At 32.0% G+C, this 22,079-nt stretch overlaps 1 protein-coding gene across 1 annotated transcript; it reads right to left on the reverse strand.

Moving 5' to 3' along the window:
* Positions 1-8,311: 8,311 nt before the first annotated feature.
* Positions 8,312-15,387, reverse strand: LOC114398155 (alpha-mannosidase 2-like). The gene is made up of 4 exons (XM_028360315.1): positions 14,533-15,387; positions 12,933-13,082; positions 12,557-12,589; positions 8,312-11,551 (listed from the first exon to the last, which is right to left on the reverse strand). Exons 1-4 carry the CDS (start codon positions 15,082-15,084, stop codon positions 8,819-8,821), a joined length of 3,468 nt encoding a protein of 1,155 aa, XP_028216116.1. The 5' UTR covers positions 15,085-15,387; the 3' UTR covers positions 8,312-8,818.
* Positions 15,388-22,079: the final 6,692 nt, after the last annotated feature.

The raw sequence follows: 22,079 nt of genomic DNA on the forward strand, positions 1-22,079 counted from the left end.
ATCAATTTTTATTTTTTTAACACAATTTTTAACATTCCTTTTATTGAACAAAAAAATTATGAAAATCAACTGATGTTCGAATAAAAAAAGACATAACACAAGATGGAAAATACATGAAATAAAAAATGAATTTCATGATCAACCTAAAACCTAAAAACTAATATCACATTCTTTTCTTATTATTCAAGAGACTTATTTTTCACATGATTTTCACTACATTTATGACCTTTTTTGTTTCAAATATTAGTAAATTTCTATAGTTTTCATAACAATAAATCTAATCAAATAAGTTTCATACTTGAATTTATTAGAAAAAAAGTTCAAAATCATGTTTAAAAAATAAAAATGATTGAATTTTTTAAAGGACTAATTTTTTATAAATTAAATAAGTAAAAGGATCATTTTAAAAATTAAAAAACCAATTTAAAATCAAAAAATAAAATAAGCAACTATTCTTATATCTTAGCCTATATATTTTTGCATCTCCAAGTACACAGACTGTCGAGTTAGGATTTTATTGAGGGAGCCTTGCATATTCTTTTCTCTTACATTCCATAGATGAATTTTCTCTTTTTTTTTCTATTACCTTGTATTCTTTTTTGTCTTCTTTGTATGTTCAACTAAATTTTCTTGTTGGGTTGTCCGTCAATTTCTTTTATTTTATATTAAGATTTTTTTCTATTTAGACATTGTAATTAAATTTAAACTAGTAGTAGGTACCTTTCGACTATAATCTAATTTTGACAGAAAAATCTATTTTAATTAGGTTTGAATTTTTTTTCATCTTGTAGGAGTTGGGACAGAAACAAGTTTAGGGATGTAATTATCTACACCGCCCTTGATGAAAAAAATAATTAATAATTGAGTTTCCTACCTTTGATAACAATTAAATAATAAAATTGAACCCAAATATTTTACTAAAATTATAATTCAATTTTTAAATTTCTTATTTTTTATATTCTTTTTGTCCTTAGCAAATTTGCGGTGAATCTCAACGTGCTCAGTGCTTCATCGTTCATGCCTTGTTCTCTTGGGAGTTCAGGAATAACAAGGCTAAGGCCCGAGACTTATTCTTAATGGGCTAACAAATTGGTTTAGGCTGGACCAAGAACTCATATTATTAGGCGGGGAGTTGCTATGATTATTGCTGGGGCACCCAGCAAACAGTGAAGTGTCGAAACTGCCCTTCAGGAATTCTTCTTCTGGAAGGCGCTTTTTTCGGAAACATTCTGGAAAACCTTTTTCCGGAAATTTTCCGGAAGAACCTTCTTCCGGAAGAAGAATTTGTGATTTCTGGAAGTACTCAGAAACAACTTCCGGAAGAACGTCATCCGGAATGTTTCCAGAAGAAGCTTCTTCCGGAAGATATCCATTTACTTCCGGAAGAAGGTTCTCCCGGAAGTTAGTTTTTTTTAAAAAAAATATTTTATTTTGTAATAATTTACTTTTAATGAATAAACTAAATTATAAAATAATTAATATTATTATACATAAATAATTAAATAATTAGTGAACGTAATTATGACTAATATTTATAATTTTTTTTACGCGCATGTAAAATATTAATATATTAATTTGTATGACAATTTAGTATAATTTAAACCATAAAAATTAATTAATTCGTAAATTTTATTAAAAATATAATTTTTATTATTATGATAACATTTAATTTCTATTACAAAAGTTAATATATAATAAAAAAATGATTATTATTTTATAACAAAGTGAAGAAAAAATAATTTTCATTTTATAATAATAAGTAAAAATAAAATAATATTTAATGCATATGTAATGACGATTTTGCCCTATGTAATTTTCTTTAAATTTATGCGTTGCAGGGTTGGATTTCACGCTTACTCACTTTTTTTACTGCTTCTTCCTTCTTTGCTTTCTTTCAGTGGTTGCTGTTGTTGTTGCTTTCGGTTGCTTTTGGTGGTGGTCCCTTGCGCTTTCCATTGGTGGTCCAGTGAAGTATTTGAAGATTTGGTGGTCTCAGTGAAGCAGGTGTTCCGTATTTGAAGTTTTGTTAGTCGCTCTTCTTCCTATTTTGTCGGAGGTAAGCATTTATGAGTATTTTTTTTCGTTTTCCGGCTAGGAATTTTTAGACACAGCAGGAGAAAGTTCCGGAATGAGAATGTTAGTAACTTCCCGAAGACTTTCTTCCGGAATGTTGAATTATTATATATATATATGTGGGGTGAATGAACCACATGTGGATTGTTCAAATGCTTTTAATACGTCTTAGGTAATCATAGATAATTTGAGTCATTTGGTTGAATTGATGTTTTGTATGAAAATTAAAATGTTAGGGTTGCGTTGTAGGTATTCGCTACTCGAGATGATGTTTTGCAATGGGCTCGAACAGTTGCCCATGAAAATGGATTTGTTGCAGTGATTATGAGGTCTGACACAGAGACCGGTAGCAGAGGAAGAAGTTCATTTGTCTTAATTGGGTGTGAAAGGAGTGGTACGTACAAGTGTAGAAATAAAGAATTCGTTAGAAAAGACACCGGGAGTAGGAAATGTGGTTGTCCCTTCAGACTTCGTGGGAAACCAGTGCATGGAGGGGAATGTTGGATGGTGAAGTTGATCTGTGGGATTCACAATCATGAATTGGCAAAGTCCTTAGTTGGACATCCATACGCCGGGCGATTGACTAAGGAAGAAAAGAAAATTATTGCTGATATGACAAAGTCGATGGTGAAACTGAAAAACATCTTGCTAACGTTGAAAGAACACAATGCCAACAGTTGCACCACGATAAAGCAAATTTACAATGCAAGAAGTGCATATCGTTCTTCAATAAGAGGAGCTGATACCGAAATGCAGCATCTGATGAAGCTTCTCGAACGTGATCAATACATTCATTGGCATAGATTGAAGGATGAAGTTGTGGTGCGTGATCTATTTTGGTGTCACCCAGATGGAGTAAAGTTATGCAATGCATGTCATCTGGTGTTTTTTTATAGACAGTACCTGCAAAACAAACAGGTACAGACTCCCACTACTTGACTTTGTTGGAGTGACACCAACGGCGATCACATTCTCTGCTAGGTTTGCATATCTGGAGGCTGAGCGTGTTAATAATATTGTATGGGCTTTGGAACGATTTCGAGGCCTATTTTTAAGAAACGATCGCCTCCCTCTTGTTATTGTCACTGACAGAGACCTAGCACTGATGAATGCAGTGAAAGGTGCTAGTCTCACTGTGCCACCTCTCCACAAATGCGGATATAAGTCCAGGATCGCCAGTAATAACTGAACAATCTATCACTGGACTTAATCCTGTGGCAGCCACCAGGCCTTCAATCTCATGCACAGGCCTCCCAATCAGTGTCACCTTCCTCCCATGTGACACTAACTTCAAATCAGGACGTTCCTGATTTGAAGTACAAATTATACAATTATTAAAAAAGATTAATCATAAACAAATAAATCAACAATGACAAATAATTAACAAATTAAAATACATGTCCACTCCAAACGGCATGTGCAACATGCTCGGCAAATGATGTGAGCACTGACGGGTCACGTGGACCACCAGCGAATCCCTCAGCAGCATCATCACCATCTGGCCCCTCACCACTATCAGCACCCTGTGCGTCTGCACGCATCTCAGGTGCCTCCGTAGGCTGCTCAGGGACATCGTCAGTCATGTCAGCGACGTCCTCAGCCATATCACGTCCCTCCGTAGTCATCTGATGAACGCGTAGCCTACGGACTGAGGCAGTAGGCCTACGCCTCTTGGGAACATCGACAGCATCCTCGTCAGCAGGTCTATCTCTGCCTACAACTCTACCTATGGCACGACCTAAACCTCGTGTTCTGGCCATGATCTGCAAATCATGTCGAACACGTATTTTTTTCGGTCAAAATATACACAATTTTCTTTATAAAAAAACAACTTTATTTATAAACAAATATAACTAACTTAAATCAAATAATTTTCTTTATAAAAAAAAAAAGAAACTTCATTTCTAAAAAAAACACAACTACATTATTTAGTAAACATCCACAACTTAATTTAAAAAAAAAATAAACAACTTCATTTATAAAAAAAAAACACAACTAATATAAAAATAATTCATTACTAAACATCCACAACTTAATTAAAAAAAAACTTCATTTATAAAAAACGACAACTAATGTAAAAACAAATTCATTAGTAAACATCCACAACTTAATTTAAATAACAATTTAAAAAACTTCATTTGTAAAAAAAACACAACTAATGTAAAAAAAATTATTTAGTAAACATCCACAATTTTTTTAGAAAATAAAATACTTCATTTATAATAAAAAAAAACTAATTAATTATAAAAAATTAGTATTTTTATAAAACTTCCAAAACACACAACTTTAATTATAAAAATAAACAACTTCATTTACAAAGAAAAAAAACTAATTTAAAAAAATAAACAATAAACAAAAACAAACACAACTACTTTTATAAACAAAAAAATAAATAATTTACAAATTAATATTTAGTAAAAATACACAATTTAAATTATAAAAAAAAACATGACATCAAAAACCCAAACCTCATTTTTCATAAAATCTCAAAAACAAAATAACCAAAATAAATACAATAATTCATTTAAAAAAAACAAAACAATTTCTGTTTAAAATTTTTTAAAAAAAAACAAAAAAAAAACACTTTCCGGAAAAGGTTCTTTCAGAACTTCTGGAAGAACCCCTAACGGGTCTTCCAGAAGACTCCGTCGTCAGCCTTTTTCCCCATTTTTTTCGGCGTACTCTCGTCTTCTCCCCTCTCGTCTTCTACCCTAAGGTTACTATCCTAAGGTAACTATCCTAAGGTTCCATTGCTATGCTAACAATGCTGCATATTACAAGCAAAGGGTAGGGAGACTAACCTGTTCGCGGAGAAGAAGAAGGAAACCTTGGGCGCGCCTCGCGGAGAAGAAGGTTCATGGAGAAGAGAAGAAGAAGCAGGTTTTCCGGGAGAGAAGAAGAAGCTGTTCGAACAAACAGTGTCTTCCGGGAGGTAATTCACGCTTTTTATAATTTTATCTTAAAGGGCAAAATGGTAGTTTCAATAAATTGCTGGGTGCACCTAGCATTTCTCTATTAGGCGCCTTTGTTTACAATTCTTTTTTGAGTGTTGCTAGGTGCACCCAGCATTATTGCTGGTGCACCCAGCATTTTTTGAAAATGGTAAAATTGTCCCTGCTAATTTCTCCCCTTACGGATCAACTTGATCCATAAGGGGTATTTCTGTCTTTTCGTGGTTAGTGTTGGGTGTACCAGCAATAATGCTGGGTGCACCTAGCAGCGGTCAATCTTTTTTCTCTGAACACTCCTTCCTTTTTTATCATAAATTAATTTTTGGAAAATGCAAAGTAGTAGAAAAAAATGCAAATAGTATCCACCTATTATTAATAGGCTATTGAGATTTTTCCGTAAAAAATAAAAAAAAATAAAATAGGCTATTGAGATTTCAACTGTGGGTAACTTTGTTCATTTGGCTAAGAGATTGTTCCATGGGCGAAAATTTATTGCGATGCCTCAAAGGGTACTTTACTTGCTTAGGAGGTGGTACTGGTAATGTTACACTTTCAAGTTTCAACTTAAAAAAATTGGTAAAGTAATTATAAATCTGTAAAATAATCACCCCACTATTGTTCCCATACATGCATTTCTTTTTTTCGAATAGTAACCGTGAATATTCCCAACTCATTAGATGTGAAAATTTCATATGTAATGTATGATTATTGTTGGTCCAAAGAATTTAATCCTCAATTCTATGTTATTACTTAAATTTTTAATTTTAATTATTTATTGTCATTTTAATCTCCTAAAGTATATTAATATTATCTTCTAAAACATATTTTTTTTGGACAAAAAGGAGTGACAAATGTAACAAATTGTCATCACTACATGATAACTCTTCAATTAACTTAATAATGAAAATATTTGTGAATTTTTTTGCATTTCAAAAGCCAAAAATTAAAAAATCACAACTAGATGACACACCATATGTAATAAAATCATGTATCTCACTACACTCCAACATGATATCGTAAGATACATTGGAAATAACTCAACATGCAACAGTATGCATACATACATATAACTCTTAGAAAGGTATATGTATTTTAGGTAAAATTGTAATTTTGGTTCTTCTAATTTTTTAAATCTATGATTTTAATTTTCTTGATTTTTAATTGTAACATTTGATTCTCAATTTTACAAGTTGGTGATTGTGGTCCATATGTTAGATTATTAATTAATAACTATAATTAGTAGAGTTATCAAGTTAATTATAAATTAATTAAAAATTATTAATTTTTAAAAAATTAATCAAAGATTATTAGTTAATGGTTTGATTAAATTTTTTTAATAATTTTTTATAAAGGTCTTTCAATAATTTGATGTGATTTTATTGTTATAAGTGTATTCAATCACATACCAAATCTCATGACATTTGAATAAGAGATGTCTTATATTTTTATTATATTGATAGAAATTAAAGACATATATTAAAAAATTTATAATAATTTATGTATTTTGTTTAATCAATTAAACTAGAATGATGTCTAATATAAAAATAGATTTAAATTTCATACTTATTTAAAATTATTTTCCTTTTACGTTTACTCAAATAAGACAAAGGATATGTCTAAGCAACCTATCCTCTTTAGGTTTCTTTTCAAAAGTAACTAACACCTATAAGGGACCATTTTTTTGTTGAATTAAAAACATATCCATTGAAAGTTTGATCATATGAAAAACAATCACAATAGTCAACAATAAAAACATATCAAGCATTTTTATAAGGGAAAAAAAATCAAGCATAACGCCTTTTGTCTTATTTTTTACCCAAATATACTGTAAAACCAAACTCATCTATCTCTACATGGACACGAAGATAGTAAAAGAAAAAAAGAGAGTACAAATTACAGGAAACTCAGACCATGGCATTATGATATTTTCCTATGCCATCCATCCCCTGTGAGAATCATGAGTGACCCACTAGTTCATTTCAAAGCTACTCAGACCAAAGATTCTTACCTTATCATTTTCACACACCTCAAAGTAACAAACCCATCAACTTCTTTTTCTCAATGTTAGTTTTAATTTTCTCTCATATATATCATGAAAAACACACAAAAATCTTGTGATATAACAAAATGTGGCATAAGAAAACTAGGATCTGTACTATGAAATTAACTGCAAACATTGTAAAAAAAAAACTTATATACGTTTTTTTTTCTTCTAATTTAGCTTTTTTTTTCATTTTTGTCCTTGCAAATTATTATTTTTTGTTTTAGGTTATGTTCGATAAAATTAGTTGAAAAACTAATTAGAATATGAAAAAACTAATTTATTAAATTAGAAGTGTTCGATAAGACTAGCTGTTGAAGTAACTAAAAAATATAAAATAACAGAAAAATAATAAAATCATGATTTATTTTTAAAAAAAGGTAAAAAAAAATGAATAAATATATTGAAGATAAAAGTAAAAAAAAAACATATAAAAAGTTAAAAGCTAGAAGTTAATCTTTTAAAAAAGGCTACTTGAAGTAGTGTTTCAAAAAAGTTAAAAAACTACTAAAAAGTTACTAAAAAGGTTTATTTGTCAAATAACCAATAAAAAAAAAGTTAGAAATTAACTGTAATGTCTTGCTAAACATAATCTTAGTCCTTACAAAATGTGTTTATTTTATTTTTTATTTTTAAAGTATTTTAGATAGCACTTTAAGCAATAAAAAAAATATTTTGAATATTAAAATGTTGAGCTAAACGAGTAGGGAGTACCTCATATATATCTTGGAGGGATTTCTTAACATGTGTCAGCCACACTAACTATTCAGCTACCTTTTCTAAGATGAGTGCTCTAGTTAAATTGAGCTATTTTTCAGCATCCATAGCTTCTTTGAATAAACAAAAGTCACCATTGTTTCCTGCCTTTGAATGATTTTTATTCATTTAGGTAACATAGTCATTCTTAATGAATCAATGAATAATACATAAATAATTCGGGTAAGAAAAATCCACAAGCAACGAATCCCAATACTTTTAATGAGAAATCCAATACATAAATACTAGACAATGTCATAAGAAAAAACTTATTAAGAAATCAAAAGTGAAATACAAAATTATTAATATACACACATACATATATATATATATATATATATATATATATATATATATATATCAACATACCCTGCCATAATTTTTAACGCAAGGTAATATTCAATAAAAAGTTTCTGTTATTGATTCTTCCTAAACCAACAGCAGCTAACTAGACCTAATAGACAGACATTTAAAGTTTGCTCCTTAATAGTTTATGTCAACTTTTAGCCAATTTATTCTAATAATTGTGAAGGAAAGCATGTGTAGTTCTTGCAAATTGTTGAGCCCACGTCAAAAAAAGATTACACTCTCCCCTGCATAGAGGTATTAAATCTGTACATATATCTAGTCTCTAAGAGACATGTTATACAATAGCATGGACAAAGCAAAACTCATCTTTGAAGTCTGTGAAAACTTAAACAAATGCTACAGCAAAGCACAAAAAAAGACAAGGAGCCGCAGATGCTACAATCTCTCATTCATGTCTTCATAACAACAATCTACAATAGTCCATTCTCACTCTTCACCAACCCAATGTAACTCCTCTTTGCTTGGACATTCTCTTACCTGCACCACTGCAAATGCAGTCCAAGAATAACTCAACCCTACCATCAAAGGAGCAGTTAAAAAAATTCCCTAAAAATTCGTCTTTGAATCAATCCAAGAATCCCTCGTGGTTCAGCTTAAAATCAGCAGCAGCAACTCGGCAATGAGTGTTCTATTGTGGTTGTGGCCTCAATTCCAATCTGTAGGCTTGTATTTCCATTGGAGATATGGCTACATTCCCCTCTTTTGCAAGATCTCCAAATTGCTCTGAGAATCCCATTACTTCAGGGTCTTCGTGCAAGAGATTAAGGGAAGTTGCTTTAGCCTTCGAGACTGTAAGTTCCTTGAACATGCTGAACAGATTCACGGTGTTGTCAGCCAGATTAGTGCATTGCGATCTTCCCTTCCGGCAGTACGAAGAATCCCAATGTCGCCTGTGCAAAATTAGCCCGAATCTAGGACCTTCAGGTGGTTGCTGCAAAAACTTTAAGGGCTTGGGAACCTTGAAGTTCACTATGTGCAAATCGCACGGTAAGGGGGTGGCAAGAGGAGAAAAGGATCTAGGCGGTGGCTTCACAGACATATCCTGCGGTTTCTTGGAAACAAATGCATGTATTGGATAGTTCAAGTGAGAACCAACTCGGTGAGATAAAAGAGAAGGGCTGTAAGGAAAAGGTGTGGGAACCAAATTTGATGTTGCAGAAACATTGGCTTCCATGGTTAGGTGGAAGACAACATTCATCACACGGTTATCCATCACTCCTTGTCCCAGACCACGACCATCATCTCTTACCAACCGGCGGTCTAGCATTATCTCTAGCCATCCATTTTTAAGGCTAGCCACACCTAATGATTGCCGGGAATGGACAGAAAATCGCTGACCATTTGATCCTTGTATGAATGCTAGATAGGGCATGGGGTAGTAATTGCCTTGCAGAGGAATCTTATCGTAAGTTTCTCTTCGGCTCATCTGAAATCCATTTAAATCTGAGTAAAAAATCTTCTTGTTATCAATATCTGTTTTATATCTAACTATCAATTCCCTATCATTGAAATCACGGCCAAGAAGTTCAACATGATATTCCTTTTCAATGGCAAACCCCTGCACTGTACTCTCTCCACTATATATTCGGGTGCTATGAGAAATGGGGGATTTATCCCAAGCTGTCCTTGGATAAGAGTATACTTCCTGCATCAAAGGACCCTCTGACACCAACAACTGCCCACCTTCTTCAATAATGGGCTGGGCATCGCCGTGGGGCATGAACAAGTATGCCCCACCAGAACTAGAATACATACCAATTTCCTCATTTATAGTATTTGGGGAACTAGATATAATCTTCTGCAACAAACCGTACTTTACATCAAAAGTTAGTTTTTGATGCTGATTCTCAATTTCAGTCACATCAGCCTCTACTTCCACACAAGAATAGGGTGTTGGACAAGCAACCGAGCTAGACTTAGAGAACATTTTCAACTTTGCAGGCCTGGCCTTTTCACACTCACCAAAGCCAGTGGAAATATAATAAGTTTCCAATCCCATTGCAGGAACAGAAACTTTCCAGAAAAGTCGATGCTTCCCAGTAAAGATCTTGCTACTATGATACTGCAACTCGGGCAAAATCTGGCTCTGAACACAAGTCCAGTTAGAATCAACAACTGTAACATAAGGACTGTCAACAACAACCATTACAACTTCTTCTCTGGTTTGCTCCAAAGGATTAAAAAAGGCCACTGATTCGTAAGAACCCTCACGAACACTAATCACTTTATGCAATGGTTGGGCATCATATTTAGATCTCACTATTGCTGGCTCAAACTGGGCAGGACTGTGGTCTAGTTTATCATAGCGGATTCCAAGAAGTGCCTCAACTGCCTTGGACATAAAAATTTGCAAGTCCAGTAATGAAGTATGCATGCGCATTCCATAGTCCATAACCACATGATCTTTTGCAGTACCAGTCACCCCATCATGATGCTGAAAAAGAGCCAAGTTCCTTCTAGCAGCTGTCAACTTATAAGAAAACCCCATTGCGAACTTTTCACAATGTGATCTCCGACAGGTGCCAAGTATTAGAGCTACCATCATTTCAGTGGCACGAAGTGTCTGTTCTAGTACCCTATCAACAGCCTTGAAGAAGGGTCGTGAAACATAATAACCACTCCAGTAGTCTTGTTGCCGATCAGCATAAGTAAAAAAGTCACCGGATAGAGAAGGAAAACCTTCAACTAGACCGGATCCTATTTCACCAGGAGATGAGTAATTTATTCTCTCTGCTTCCTCACGCAGGGTTACAAAGTAATCTTCCAAAGTACCAAACTTGGCCTCTGCATTCAAACTGGGGTTTGAATTGATATAATCAAACAACATTTGGTAATTTCTGAATTGGGCTTCTGCTTCTTCGACATTAATATATCGAAAATCATCTCCAAGAGGAACAAGAAGAGTATTGGTTCGGTACAAAGTTGACTTTTTCTTGTACTGATCCAGTAATTTAAGAGCTCTTTCCTGAACATTTTCCTGAGTGGTCTCCACAGGATACTGCCCCCATGGGCATTGTTCATAAGCAAAACCCGACATGCGTGCAAAATCAAACTGACAACAAATAGCAGGCTCTGGGCCACATGTATGAGGTATATCATACGAATAAAAGGGCATCATATGGACAAATATATCAGTGGTTTCCTCTGCATCCCAGCTTTGACGCCATATGTATTCTAAATTTTTATGCCACGCAAGCTCCTTCTTCAGCTCGTAATGGGTCCTCTGAATAAGCATGTTGTCAAAACCCATGCGACGCAGAAGATATGCCATGGTAGACGAGTATCCAAATGGATCTATGGCCCAAGAATTTTTTGGAACAAACCCAATGGTGTCATTCAACCACATATTTCCTTCAGCTATCTGTTACATAAATGTCCAGAGATTAAGAACCATCACAAAATAATATACAAATCTCTGGAGTAGAAAGATCATAGTCTGATAAGAACATAAAATCACAAGACATGGACAGGCTGAAACATGGAAACATAATTTGCTCTTCTAATGAATGAATACTGAGTGCACTACTGCATACTCAAACTTGAAAATGTGGTCCATTATTAAGAAAAGGTATGCTCTCTAAAAGTTTACATGACCAATATACACAGTACCCTTGCCTTTATGTATTGTTGAAACTTACTTTGTATTGTTGTTTGCAATTACATAATGTCTGCAATGCCAATTATAATAATAAACTAAATTCAGAAAATACTGGGAAGACAGAATATTGCAACAAAATATTTAAAACGACACATCTAAAACATACTTTTGCATCGATCTACTTATCACATTATAAAACCTGATTAAGTTATCTAAAAAGCCAAGCAAGATAATGGTTTTAAATTTTAATGATCACAAGCATTATTAGGTACATGATAAAATGCATCCCTATGACTAACTATAAGTCCTAAGTTTAAATACAAAACATGCATATTATCTGTATTTAGCATGCCTGAGTACTTATTAGCACATCCAGTCTTAAATACAATAACTAATCACCTTTAATACAAACATTCATATAATGAACCATTTTTTCAGTAATATTACTGAATATATAGAAACGTATGGAACTGAAGCATTCACATCCATCAGTATGCCAGCCAAATACCATGCATAGTGCTACAATACACTACTTACATTCATATAATGAGCAATTTTTCAGTAATTTTACTGAATAGCTAAAAAAGCATGGAAGAATTCACACCCATCAGCATGCCAGCCAAATACCATGCACTGTGATACAATACATAATTGGACTGCCCCTGTTTCTTACATAATGATCAACATCAACTAAAAAAAATTATAGCAACACAGCCAAGAAATAAATAATATATGCAACTGCAAAAGTAGACAAAGCATTCAGCATACCTGTTCAATTATAGCAAAATAATGGGAATTGGCCTGCACAAATGAGAAAACAATTAAAAATCAAATTTCCAAAACCAAAGAGGACACCACTGATCAGCTTTATTCACAGGAAGGCTTTGATGAGATTCTTATTAGACATTATTATTCCATAGACATGTACATTACTAGAGCATGAACTTCATTAACAGGAGAGAAAACTTAAAGGTCCTTAAACTGAAAAACTTAAGCAACAAAACAATTATGATGAAAACCATCACAAAACCTACCTTCCACAAATTCTCATGTCATAATTACTTCAACAGGAATGAAGTATCTACATATATAAATGCTATTTGCTGTAAATAAGATAATTGTAAAAATACCAGTATCATGTTACCTCATCATTCATCACCCAGCCGCCTCCAACAATTTCTAGCTGTCCATTTTTTACCAAATTGATGAAGGATTCCTTCATCTCATCTGATGCATCCCTCCACCATCTTTCTAAGTACGACATCTCTTCCCATATGAACTTCCGTCGAGAATCCTACATAGCCAAATCATCCAGTCAATATCATAGATTCATAGCTCAAGTTGCTCTCAAAATGAAGATTAAAATAAAAAGAGCTACCTAGGGAACTGACAGGCTTATTAGCTCCATTTCACTGGGGCTTTTTAATCTCCTACACTACAACCTAACATGTAAACCTTATCAAATTAAGAAAAAAATTTTAACATTTAATGTCCACCACTTTTGTTATCACAAGGACTGCCCAGCATGATCTGCAGCTTCAACGCAGCAAAGTAACTACTTCAACCCAGCAACACAAATTTACTCGACCACTTCATTCAGCAGGGCTTCTGTTGACTAACTCACTCCTATCCTCTAATCCAAAATTTAAACAACATTAATACTAATACCATTTTTGTCATCACATGCAGTGCTCCATCATCATTCATTTACAGCTTTAAAGCAAATTGTACCATTTAACCTTCCCCAATTTCACTCACATCACAAATCACCCACACACACCTCACATCACTCCAAATCCTTCAATAAAACAAACTAAAGCTATCCACACACACACCCCTCACATCACTTCTCATGAACCAAATAACAACCTTATTTAACCAACTGCAGTCATCTACGATTTAATGAAGGAATAAACAAGCAAAAAAAAAAAGTTTAATAATCATGTTCTATCAATATTTTTTACAGATTTTACAATTTTATTCAATCACAAATTGTCAGGTATGGTAACTCTATTGACTTTTACACTAAAAGTCATACTTACAAGGATTTCTGATCAGTCGATAGTGTAAATTACACTAACAGTGCATAGAAATTAGACATTACTATAAAAGTCCACAAAAATTAGATGATGCTGTAAAAGACCTTATACACCCCTGCCAATGTATATTATATTACTAGTATTATTCAAAAGAAGAAAACTCCAAAACCCATTAAAAGTGTAAAATAGTATATGCATTTCCAACTCTAAGGATTTTTGTTTTTACACTGTCATCTAGTCACAAGTCATCATCCTCCATGGCAAGTTTGTTACATAAACTACTTTAAAAATCATACTATCACGAATTTCAATGATTCAACAAATAAATAAATCTTTTTTACGGTGACAATATGCATAAAAATTAAACTCATTAAACGTACAAAGTAGTAAAAAATTTGAAGAATTTTTATTTTTACACAGTCATCTAGTCACAAACAGACATCATGCATGATAAGTTTGTTACATTATCAACTTTAGAAGTCATTCCCATCACTTCCACAAGAGAAAAAGGGTTATACACTAATAGTGTAAAAGCTTTTACACGATCATCTAATCACAATCCAAAGTAATTCAAAGATTTGTAATTAGATGACACTATAAAAACTGTATTATACTATCAATGTATAAATATTAAACTCAAACTTTTTTTAACACTAAAAATCAAACTCTAAAAAGTAATACTAAGGATGAGATATTTCACTTGACCTTGGATAGTGTTTGCACAATGGTATCAAGTATATGCCTCGATTGTCTATCATAGTACTCGTCCACAGTGAGCTTCCATCCAGGATCGTTATGCGAGTGCGGCACCACGAACACCTTCAGCTTCTCCGAGTCCCACTCGTTTCCCCTGTACGTCACACTCCACCCTTGCTTCCACGCGCCGCCGTCGACGTCCAAAAACTCAATCTTGTCGTACAGCGCCTTGGTGGTGACGTCCACGGCGGCGCCGGCGAGGGTGCTGAGATTGGCTCCGGTAGGAAGGGGCTTTCGTATGACGGTTTTGCGGGAGCGTGAGGGGCGCGTGGTGGCGCGAAAGCGCGTGGAGAGTGGCTTGGGGACGCCGGATCGGAGGAGGATGAGGAGGAAGAGGGAGAGGGAGAGGACGAGGCCAATGGCGAAGAAGTTGGAGAAGATGAAGTCTTTCACCAACGCGCGTTTTCTTCCCTTTCTGGGTGCTTTAGATTTGTGTGGGTTTGAGGATGGGAGGATCGAGGAGGACCAGGATGTTCCGCGGCGAGAGGAGGAGAAGGGCATGTTTGGTTTGGGTGAATTCAGAAAAAAAACGAGGTTTTGGTCTTTGGTTGGGGGATCTGTTGTTATGTTACGCGATTTGAAGAAGGGTTTGGGAATGAATTTTCAAGTGGGGTCGTGGGAGGTTTCGACCTGGGAGAGTGTTTTTCTGTGTTGTGTTTGTGTTGCTGTTGTTGTGTCGAGTGAAGCATCTGGTGTGTGTGTGTGTCTGTGTTGAGGGAAATTGGAAATTGGTTTGGATATTTTGTTGGGTACTTTGGAATTGTCAAATGTGTTTTTGGAAACTGGCAAGTGTTCTGCACAAAGACTCTGAGAAATCCGGCAAATTGAAAATAATATTAAGTAAATTTTTAGGGTCCAACTAACCAGTGGCTGCTGTCCTAGAAAATTGATTAAGAAATTAAAATATATATATTTCAGTGTGTAAAAAAAATTATTCCTCTTTTATTGTAAGAAGAAAATGTGAGTTTTATTCCTTTTTTTATACACATGTATGATTTTGTATGAAAAATATGTTGAAATCGTACCTTAGTCAATCTAAACCAAAGTTAGTAAAATGAACTATATGTATTGAAGACCTTATTATCGTTGAGTGCCAAACACGCTCATCAAGGAGTTGAAATTAATGTGACAAGTGTCCTTAACGTATTTTTGGGGCACAAGTTAAATAATTATGCTATAAATTATTACATAAAAAAATCAGTCACCTTATTTGTACTGTAGTATTTGGTAAGATATAAATGGCTGTGAAAGTGAGAAGAGAGAGCGGAAATAGAGTGGAAGTTTGGGGTTGTTTGCTTGGAATGAAATAATAAGGAAAGATCTCGGGAAAAAAATAATAAGAATAGAAATAAAAAATTGAATAAGTTTCCTGTGAAAAAAATAAAGTACACACAAGAAAAAAAAAAGTTAAATTATATGTACGTGAATTGTGAAAACTTTTCACAAAACTTTAAATACATACAATAAAAATTAAGTTAAAACATATAATGGATAATGTAATAAAAATTAACTATTCAACCAAAAGTTACATTTAGTCTCTTCACTAGAAAGGTTTTCACCAGCCAACAAAGATTACAACAAGTATTTTTGTATCCTCTTCAGGCCTTTATAACCATGTAATAAATAATCAAGATTACTTAATTCTGTTGTGCAAAAAAAAAAAAAAATACTTTACTCTGTATTGTTTTTCACTAAGCTTCTTTAGCCTTTCACAAGGTTCTTTTAAAAGAAGATAACTTACAAAGGAAAGGAGGTAAGACAAGATTAGAGTCGGTTTTGAAATGAGTGATTGAAGGCAAAAAGGACAAAAGGAAGAAAAAACAATGAAAAGTTGAAGTTTTGAAATGAGTATTTAGCAAAAGGGGAGTGCATTTAGCAGAAGCCTTGTAAATTATAAGTATGGACCAGGCCAACACAAACATATGGACACTGCAATGAAGTGATGGACATTTGAATCATGCACTCCCTTATTTGAATCTTGCACCTCTCAAACAATTAATTTGGTAAAAACCAAAATTACCCTTAATGAGACTATGAGAGCACCTCCCTTCTCCAACCCTAACACCTTGTTCTCCACCACCCAAACCCCGAAAGTGCGACGGCAGACTTGTGAAGCCCTCCTTCACCCTCATGCCTCGTTCTCCACCTTCGCGCCACCTCCTTCACCCTCCTTCCTTTGTACTTTGCAAAGCCATTGCACCCTCCTCATGTTAGATTTTACATCTCCCAGGTTTTAATTGGTATTTCAGTCGTTATACCATTTGTGAAACAAAAGAACAAAGTATGTAAAACAAAAATACCAAACAATAAAGAAAATGGTGAAGGCAAAATCTAACGTGATGATATAAAGAGTTAGGCACATGCAAGCAAAACAAAATCTCTACTTAAAAGAAAAATGGTGAAGTGAGGTAAAAGCGAGAAAATGCCCTCATATCTCAAAACTTAGAGCAAATCACGCAGTATAAAGACAATGGCAAGTCAAAAATCAGTGAGAAACTGCTCAATGCAATCAATATTTTGAAGGAAAAAAAGAGTGAAAAGTGAAAAAAAAAAAAACAGAGTAGCATGGAGAACTGAGGAAAAGAAAGAATAATGAAAAAGACAAAATACTTTGCGGAACTTATTCTTAAACAACTATTATGGAGAACTCAGGATAAGAAAGGATGATGAAAAAGACAAAAGGTACTTTGTGAGACCTATTTTTAAACAACTATTATGAAAAATTGAGGAGAAGAAAGGACAATAAAAAAGATAAAATGTATTTTGCGAAACCTATTCTTGAACAACTATTTCATAATAGTTATTGTGTAATATAATTTTTCATATTCCCAAATAGGTTTCAGGAATAAAATGTTCTTCTAAAATAACTATTATGAAATATAATTTTTCATAAGATAAACACTTTAAAAATCTATTCCATAATAGATATTATAGAATATGAAAAAGTATTTTATTTTAAAATAGTTATTTCATAATGAGGATGTCTCATAAAAAAAATTCTTATTTTGTTTTTGTTATATAATATAATAATTCTCATTTTATTGTCATTTTAAAATCAGTCTAAACGACATGATGAATTACATCAATATGACGATCAACACTAATGTAATGTCTTGCAGCTAAAACACATTTTGTAGTGTTCAGTGTTTATCAAATAACTTTATTATGTGAATTTGGTATATCATATCCAATTTGCCATTATCAGTTCATTGACCACAAATCAACTTCATTTCCCACCTGTTATAATCAGACTAAGACCATCTTATACTAATTTTAATCATGACAAATTCTACGGTGAAGAAACAAATATAATGTCCACCAGCGTGCCCAAGTAGGAAGATATTTGTGAAATCCGCATATTGTTTATTTCTCTATAGTTCTTATAATTTTATCATAAATTAATCCAATTAAAGTTATAGAAGAGTCATCATCATGTCTTTTTTGTCTTGCTTAACAGAAGATCATCATTGTAAACAGAAATAATTTCAAGGGCTCCCATGTCTTCTAAGCTAAATCAACGACAGATTCATTAAGAAATTATAAAATAAAGCACTACTAAGGATGAAATCAAGTAATAACCACTAGCACAGATGTCTTGTAGAGGATTAAATGAACCACAGGTAATAAAATACTCCATGATTTATGTGTTTTCTTCTTCTTTTAATCATATTATTAGAGAAAAATGCTAAATAATAAAATTCATCATCACTATTAATGTAGGTTTCATTTATTTATTAATTTAAGAAGATTCATATTTTAGAACCACCGCTCTAATCACCCATCTTGTCATCATCATCTCTGTGTTGGCATTTATTTAAGATGAACTTTTTGATAAGTATTTAACTGCATGTACACTGAACTATCAACGGTTACGTATGCATGAACTTAATTAATGAACTTTTTGTCCCATCATGCTATATATTATTAGAACACTGAAATGAGCCAAAACTAAAGTTTAACGTGGCTTTTTGGTTGGCCTAATGGCAAGCTGCAGAACCGTATAAATATAAAAGAGACATAAAAAAAGAAAGAAAGTTTGATAGAGATTGACAACATATAGATTATAAGAAACGAAGAATGCAAATTTATGAAGCGATAATGTTGTTTAATTATCACTCTCAAATTATGGGATGAACTTTATAATTGTTTATATAAAAAATAAAAAATTCAGAGAAAGAGGTTGAAAACTTATCCACTGCATCCAATATGGTAAATTTAACTCTTTATTTTTAAAAATAGTTTTTTTTTTCATTTTATTCTCTCTTAACAGAGTTTAATGAATTAACTACCACTCGCTATGCTTAGTAAGTAGTAAATAACCAAAAGGGCAAGGGTAGAAAGGCAAGTGACATGCTTTCACTTTAGTGTCAATGACTAAATATTAAAAATTTAAAATAAGTAAAAGTTTACTTTTGATTAAAGAATAAAAGTTAAGTTTTAAATAACATGTTAAAATGGAATTTTAGTTTTTTATTTTGATTTCCTATGGTCTCTATGTAAGACCAAATTGATCTTTTCTTCAATTATTTTTTACTAATGTGATATTTGTTCACAGTTTGTCACTTGTCACTAAATTAACCAAATTAATGTGATAATTAATAGAAGGATCAATTTGATTTAATAAATAAACTTTAAAACATTAAAATAGAAAATTTTAAACATAAAAAACAAACTAATTAATAGATAATTAAGAGATCAAAATTCTTTTTTTAGTCAATAACTAATTATCGTCTTTACCATTTATATATTTGGTGTGTAATTGACTAGTATTTGAGATAAAGAAAAACCAAAAAAACTTTTGGCAAGCTGCATTTATGTATCATTCACTTTTTGCTGAAAATTGTTGTATAAGTCAAATAAGTCACTGTAGCAAGTTCTGCTTGAAAAATTCAAATTTGGAGTGGGAAATTATCACCACTAGTACTATTACATGGAGGGTCATTTTGAGAGAAGAGTCAAAAATAAAATATGTTATTTGTGGTGTTAAACATAAACCATCATGAACGGCACGTCGTCTTAGCAATGAATCTAAGCCACATCACACCCTTAGATTTGGATTATGGTCCACTTTCAAGTGCTTAGTGAGTTTATTGGTGTTTGGAATTGGAAACGGGACCTACTTTAGATGCGTACTTTTTGTTTCCTTTTATTGTCATTTCATTCTCTTTGGTTGAGTGATTGAATCCTTGAAATTTGAGATTCCATTTTCATGCTCTTGTTATTGACTGATCGACTAGAAGTTAAACATATATCTTGTTTTGTGTTATCTTTAGTTGTGTGTGTTATATCATACTTATCCTTTCCTCATTTTTTTTTTGAAGTTTATTTTCCTTTAATGGCTCTCAAAAGTGATATTAAATGTGTAAAAACATATTTTTTGAAAGTAAATTTTCTTAGTCGATATTCAAATCAAGAAATTGAGTCCCTGGAAACCGCTCTCATAATTTTTCTAACACTTTATGAAAAAAATGTAATAAGGAGCACGCTGGCTTCTCCTCAAGATATTAATTTAACTCAATCAATACCTAATTTAAAAAAGAAAATCAGTTTTAAAAGTTTAAATACATTTTTTGTTCTTGTAATTTAATATATTTTTTTCATTTTTGTCTGTAATTTTTTTTTTCATTTTAATCCTTACAAAATATATTTGTTTTATTTTTCATCCTTAAGACACTTTAAATAGTCCTTGATGTTTTGAAAAGTAAAAAAATATTATCTAAAGTATTTTAAAAAAACAAATAAAATAAACATGTTTTGTAAGGACTAAAATAAAAAAAAATAAAATGATTTACAAGGACAAAAATAAAAAAAAATACTAATTTACAAGAAAAAAAAGATATTTAAACCTAAAAACAAATATGTATCAACAAAAGAGTAATATTCTTCTATACATTTATTTCTATAAAACTAAGATTTTATGTTCATTTTTCAATTAGAAAACTACTTTGAGTAAATTATGCTTTCAAATTTAAGAGAATAAATAATTTTAGTAAAGAATTGAATACTACAAAACATTGCAACCCAGTCAGAAAAATTTAGACTAGACCTACAAAGGTCACTAGCAATTACAAACAAATTTCGTGGACTTTATATTAAGAATCTTTGAGTGATATTACTTTTTTTTTTGTTTTCACGCATTCGTGAGTGTGAATAATTTATTTAATGAGAATATTCATGTGTAAATTTTTTTAAATTAGTAAAAGTATTAATCATATATTACGAATAAAATTAGTGTTTGATCTAGAGAGTAATCCATGACCATCACAAAAAAAAAAAAAATCTTGCATGATTCATTCTTTTTTTTGGTGAAACACACATTTTATTTTGTATGTACTTCCGTTTGTTTTGATTTGGTATGGTGTGTAGTTTGAGAGGCCGGGAACGCAAGAAAGAGCAATGTCTACAGATTCTCCTTCTCAAATTCAAAGTGACCAATACAAGGGGGAATCTGTAATTCACTCAAATGTCGGGTACAAAACATTATCTGATAAACGTGTAGAAATATAAGTAATGCTTTAAATATAAAATATATTTTTAATCCTTAAATTTAAAGGTGTTTCATTTTTAATTCTTCAAATTAAAATTTATATTTTTAATTTTTCAAATTTTCATAATAATTTTTAATCTCCTCTGCAGTAAAAAAAAAACACCACAAATTATTCATTCAAATGGTCAAAAATCAACCAAAGGAACTAAAAGAAGTATTTTGCTATTTAATTAAAAAAAACACATTTTAGTTTGAGCGATTAAAAAAAGATAATTTTTTTTAAAAAAATTTAGAGAAAAATGATATATTTAAGCTTAATTTTTTTAAACCCATTCTATAAAAAGGACATAATATATAATAAAAATAAATGATATAACAAAAAGAAATAATATTATCAAAATAATAAATTAGTAATGAATTTCATTAAATATATTTTTATATCATTATTTAATTATAAATCATCAATGTACAATAATATATTTATTTTTACAACAATTACTTAAAAAAATATATTTAATATGTTTTTTAATCGTTAACATTAAAATTAACTTCATTAATAATATAACTTTTCTATTACTATTTTATAAATTTCACGTGAATTATTTTTCCACGTTCCCTGATGAAACTACTCGAGTATAAGACTAACTAAATCAAAGCACTAACCACTAACCAATTACTGCTACACAAGTAAAATTGTAAAATCGTTGATGATGGACAAAAAAATGTTAAACACAGAGAAAGATGACAAAACGAATTGAAAGTATGACTCGACTGGTTAACATGTGAAAGAGAAAAAAAGAATTTTGATTGGATTTTGTAACTCATTTTTTAAAGTAAGTTACCTTAATCCTTTTTATATAATCCGTTGGGTGTGATAAGACGGGTTAAGCCAGTGCATTAAGATCGGTTCATATGTTCAATGGCAGAGTTTAGATAGTTGGTATGAAGTCTAAAATTCAAATTATTGTACATAAAAAAATGGATTAAGTTTAACTCAAAATCGTAAAAA

The sequence above is a fragment of the Glycine soja genome, chromosome 19 (assembly GCF_004193775.1).
Source record: "Glycine soja cultivar W05 chromosome 19, ASM419377v2, whole genome shotgun sequence".
Lineage (NCBI taxonomy): Eukaryota > Viridiplantae > Streptophyta > Magnoliopsida > Fabales > Fabaceae > Glycine > Glycine soja.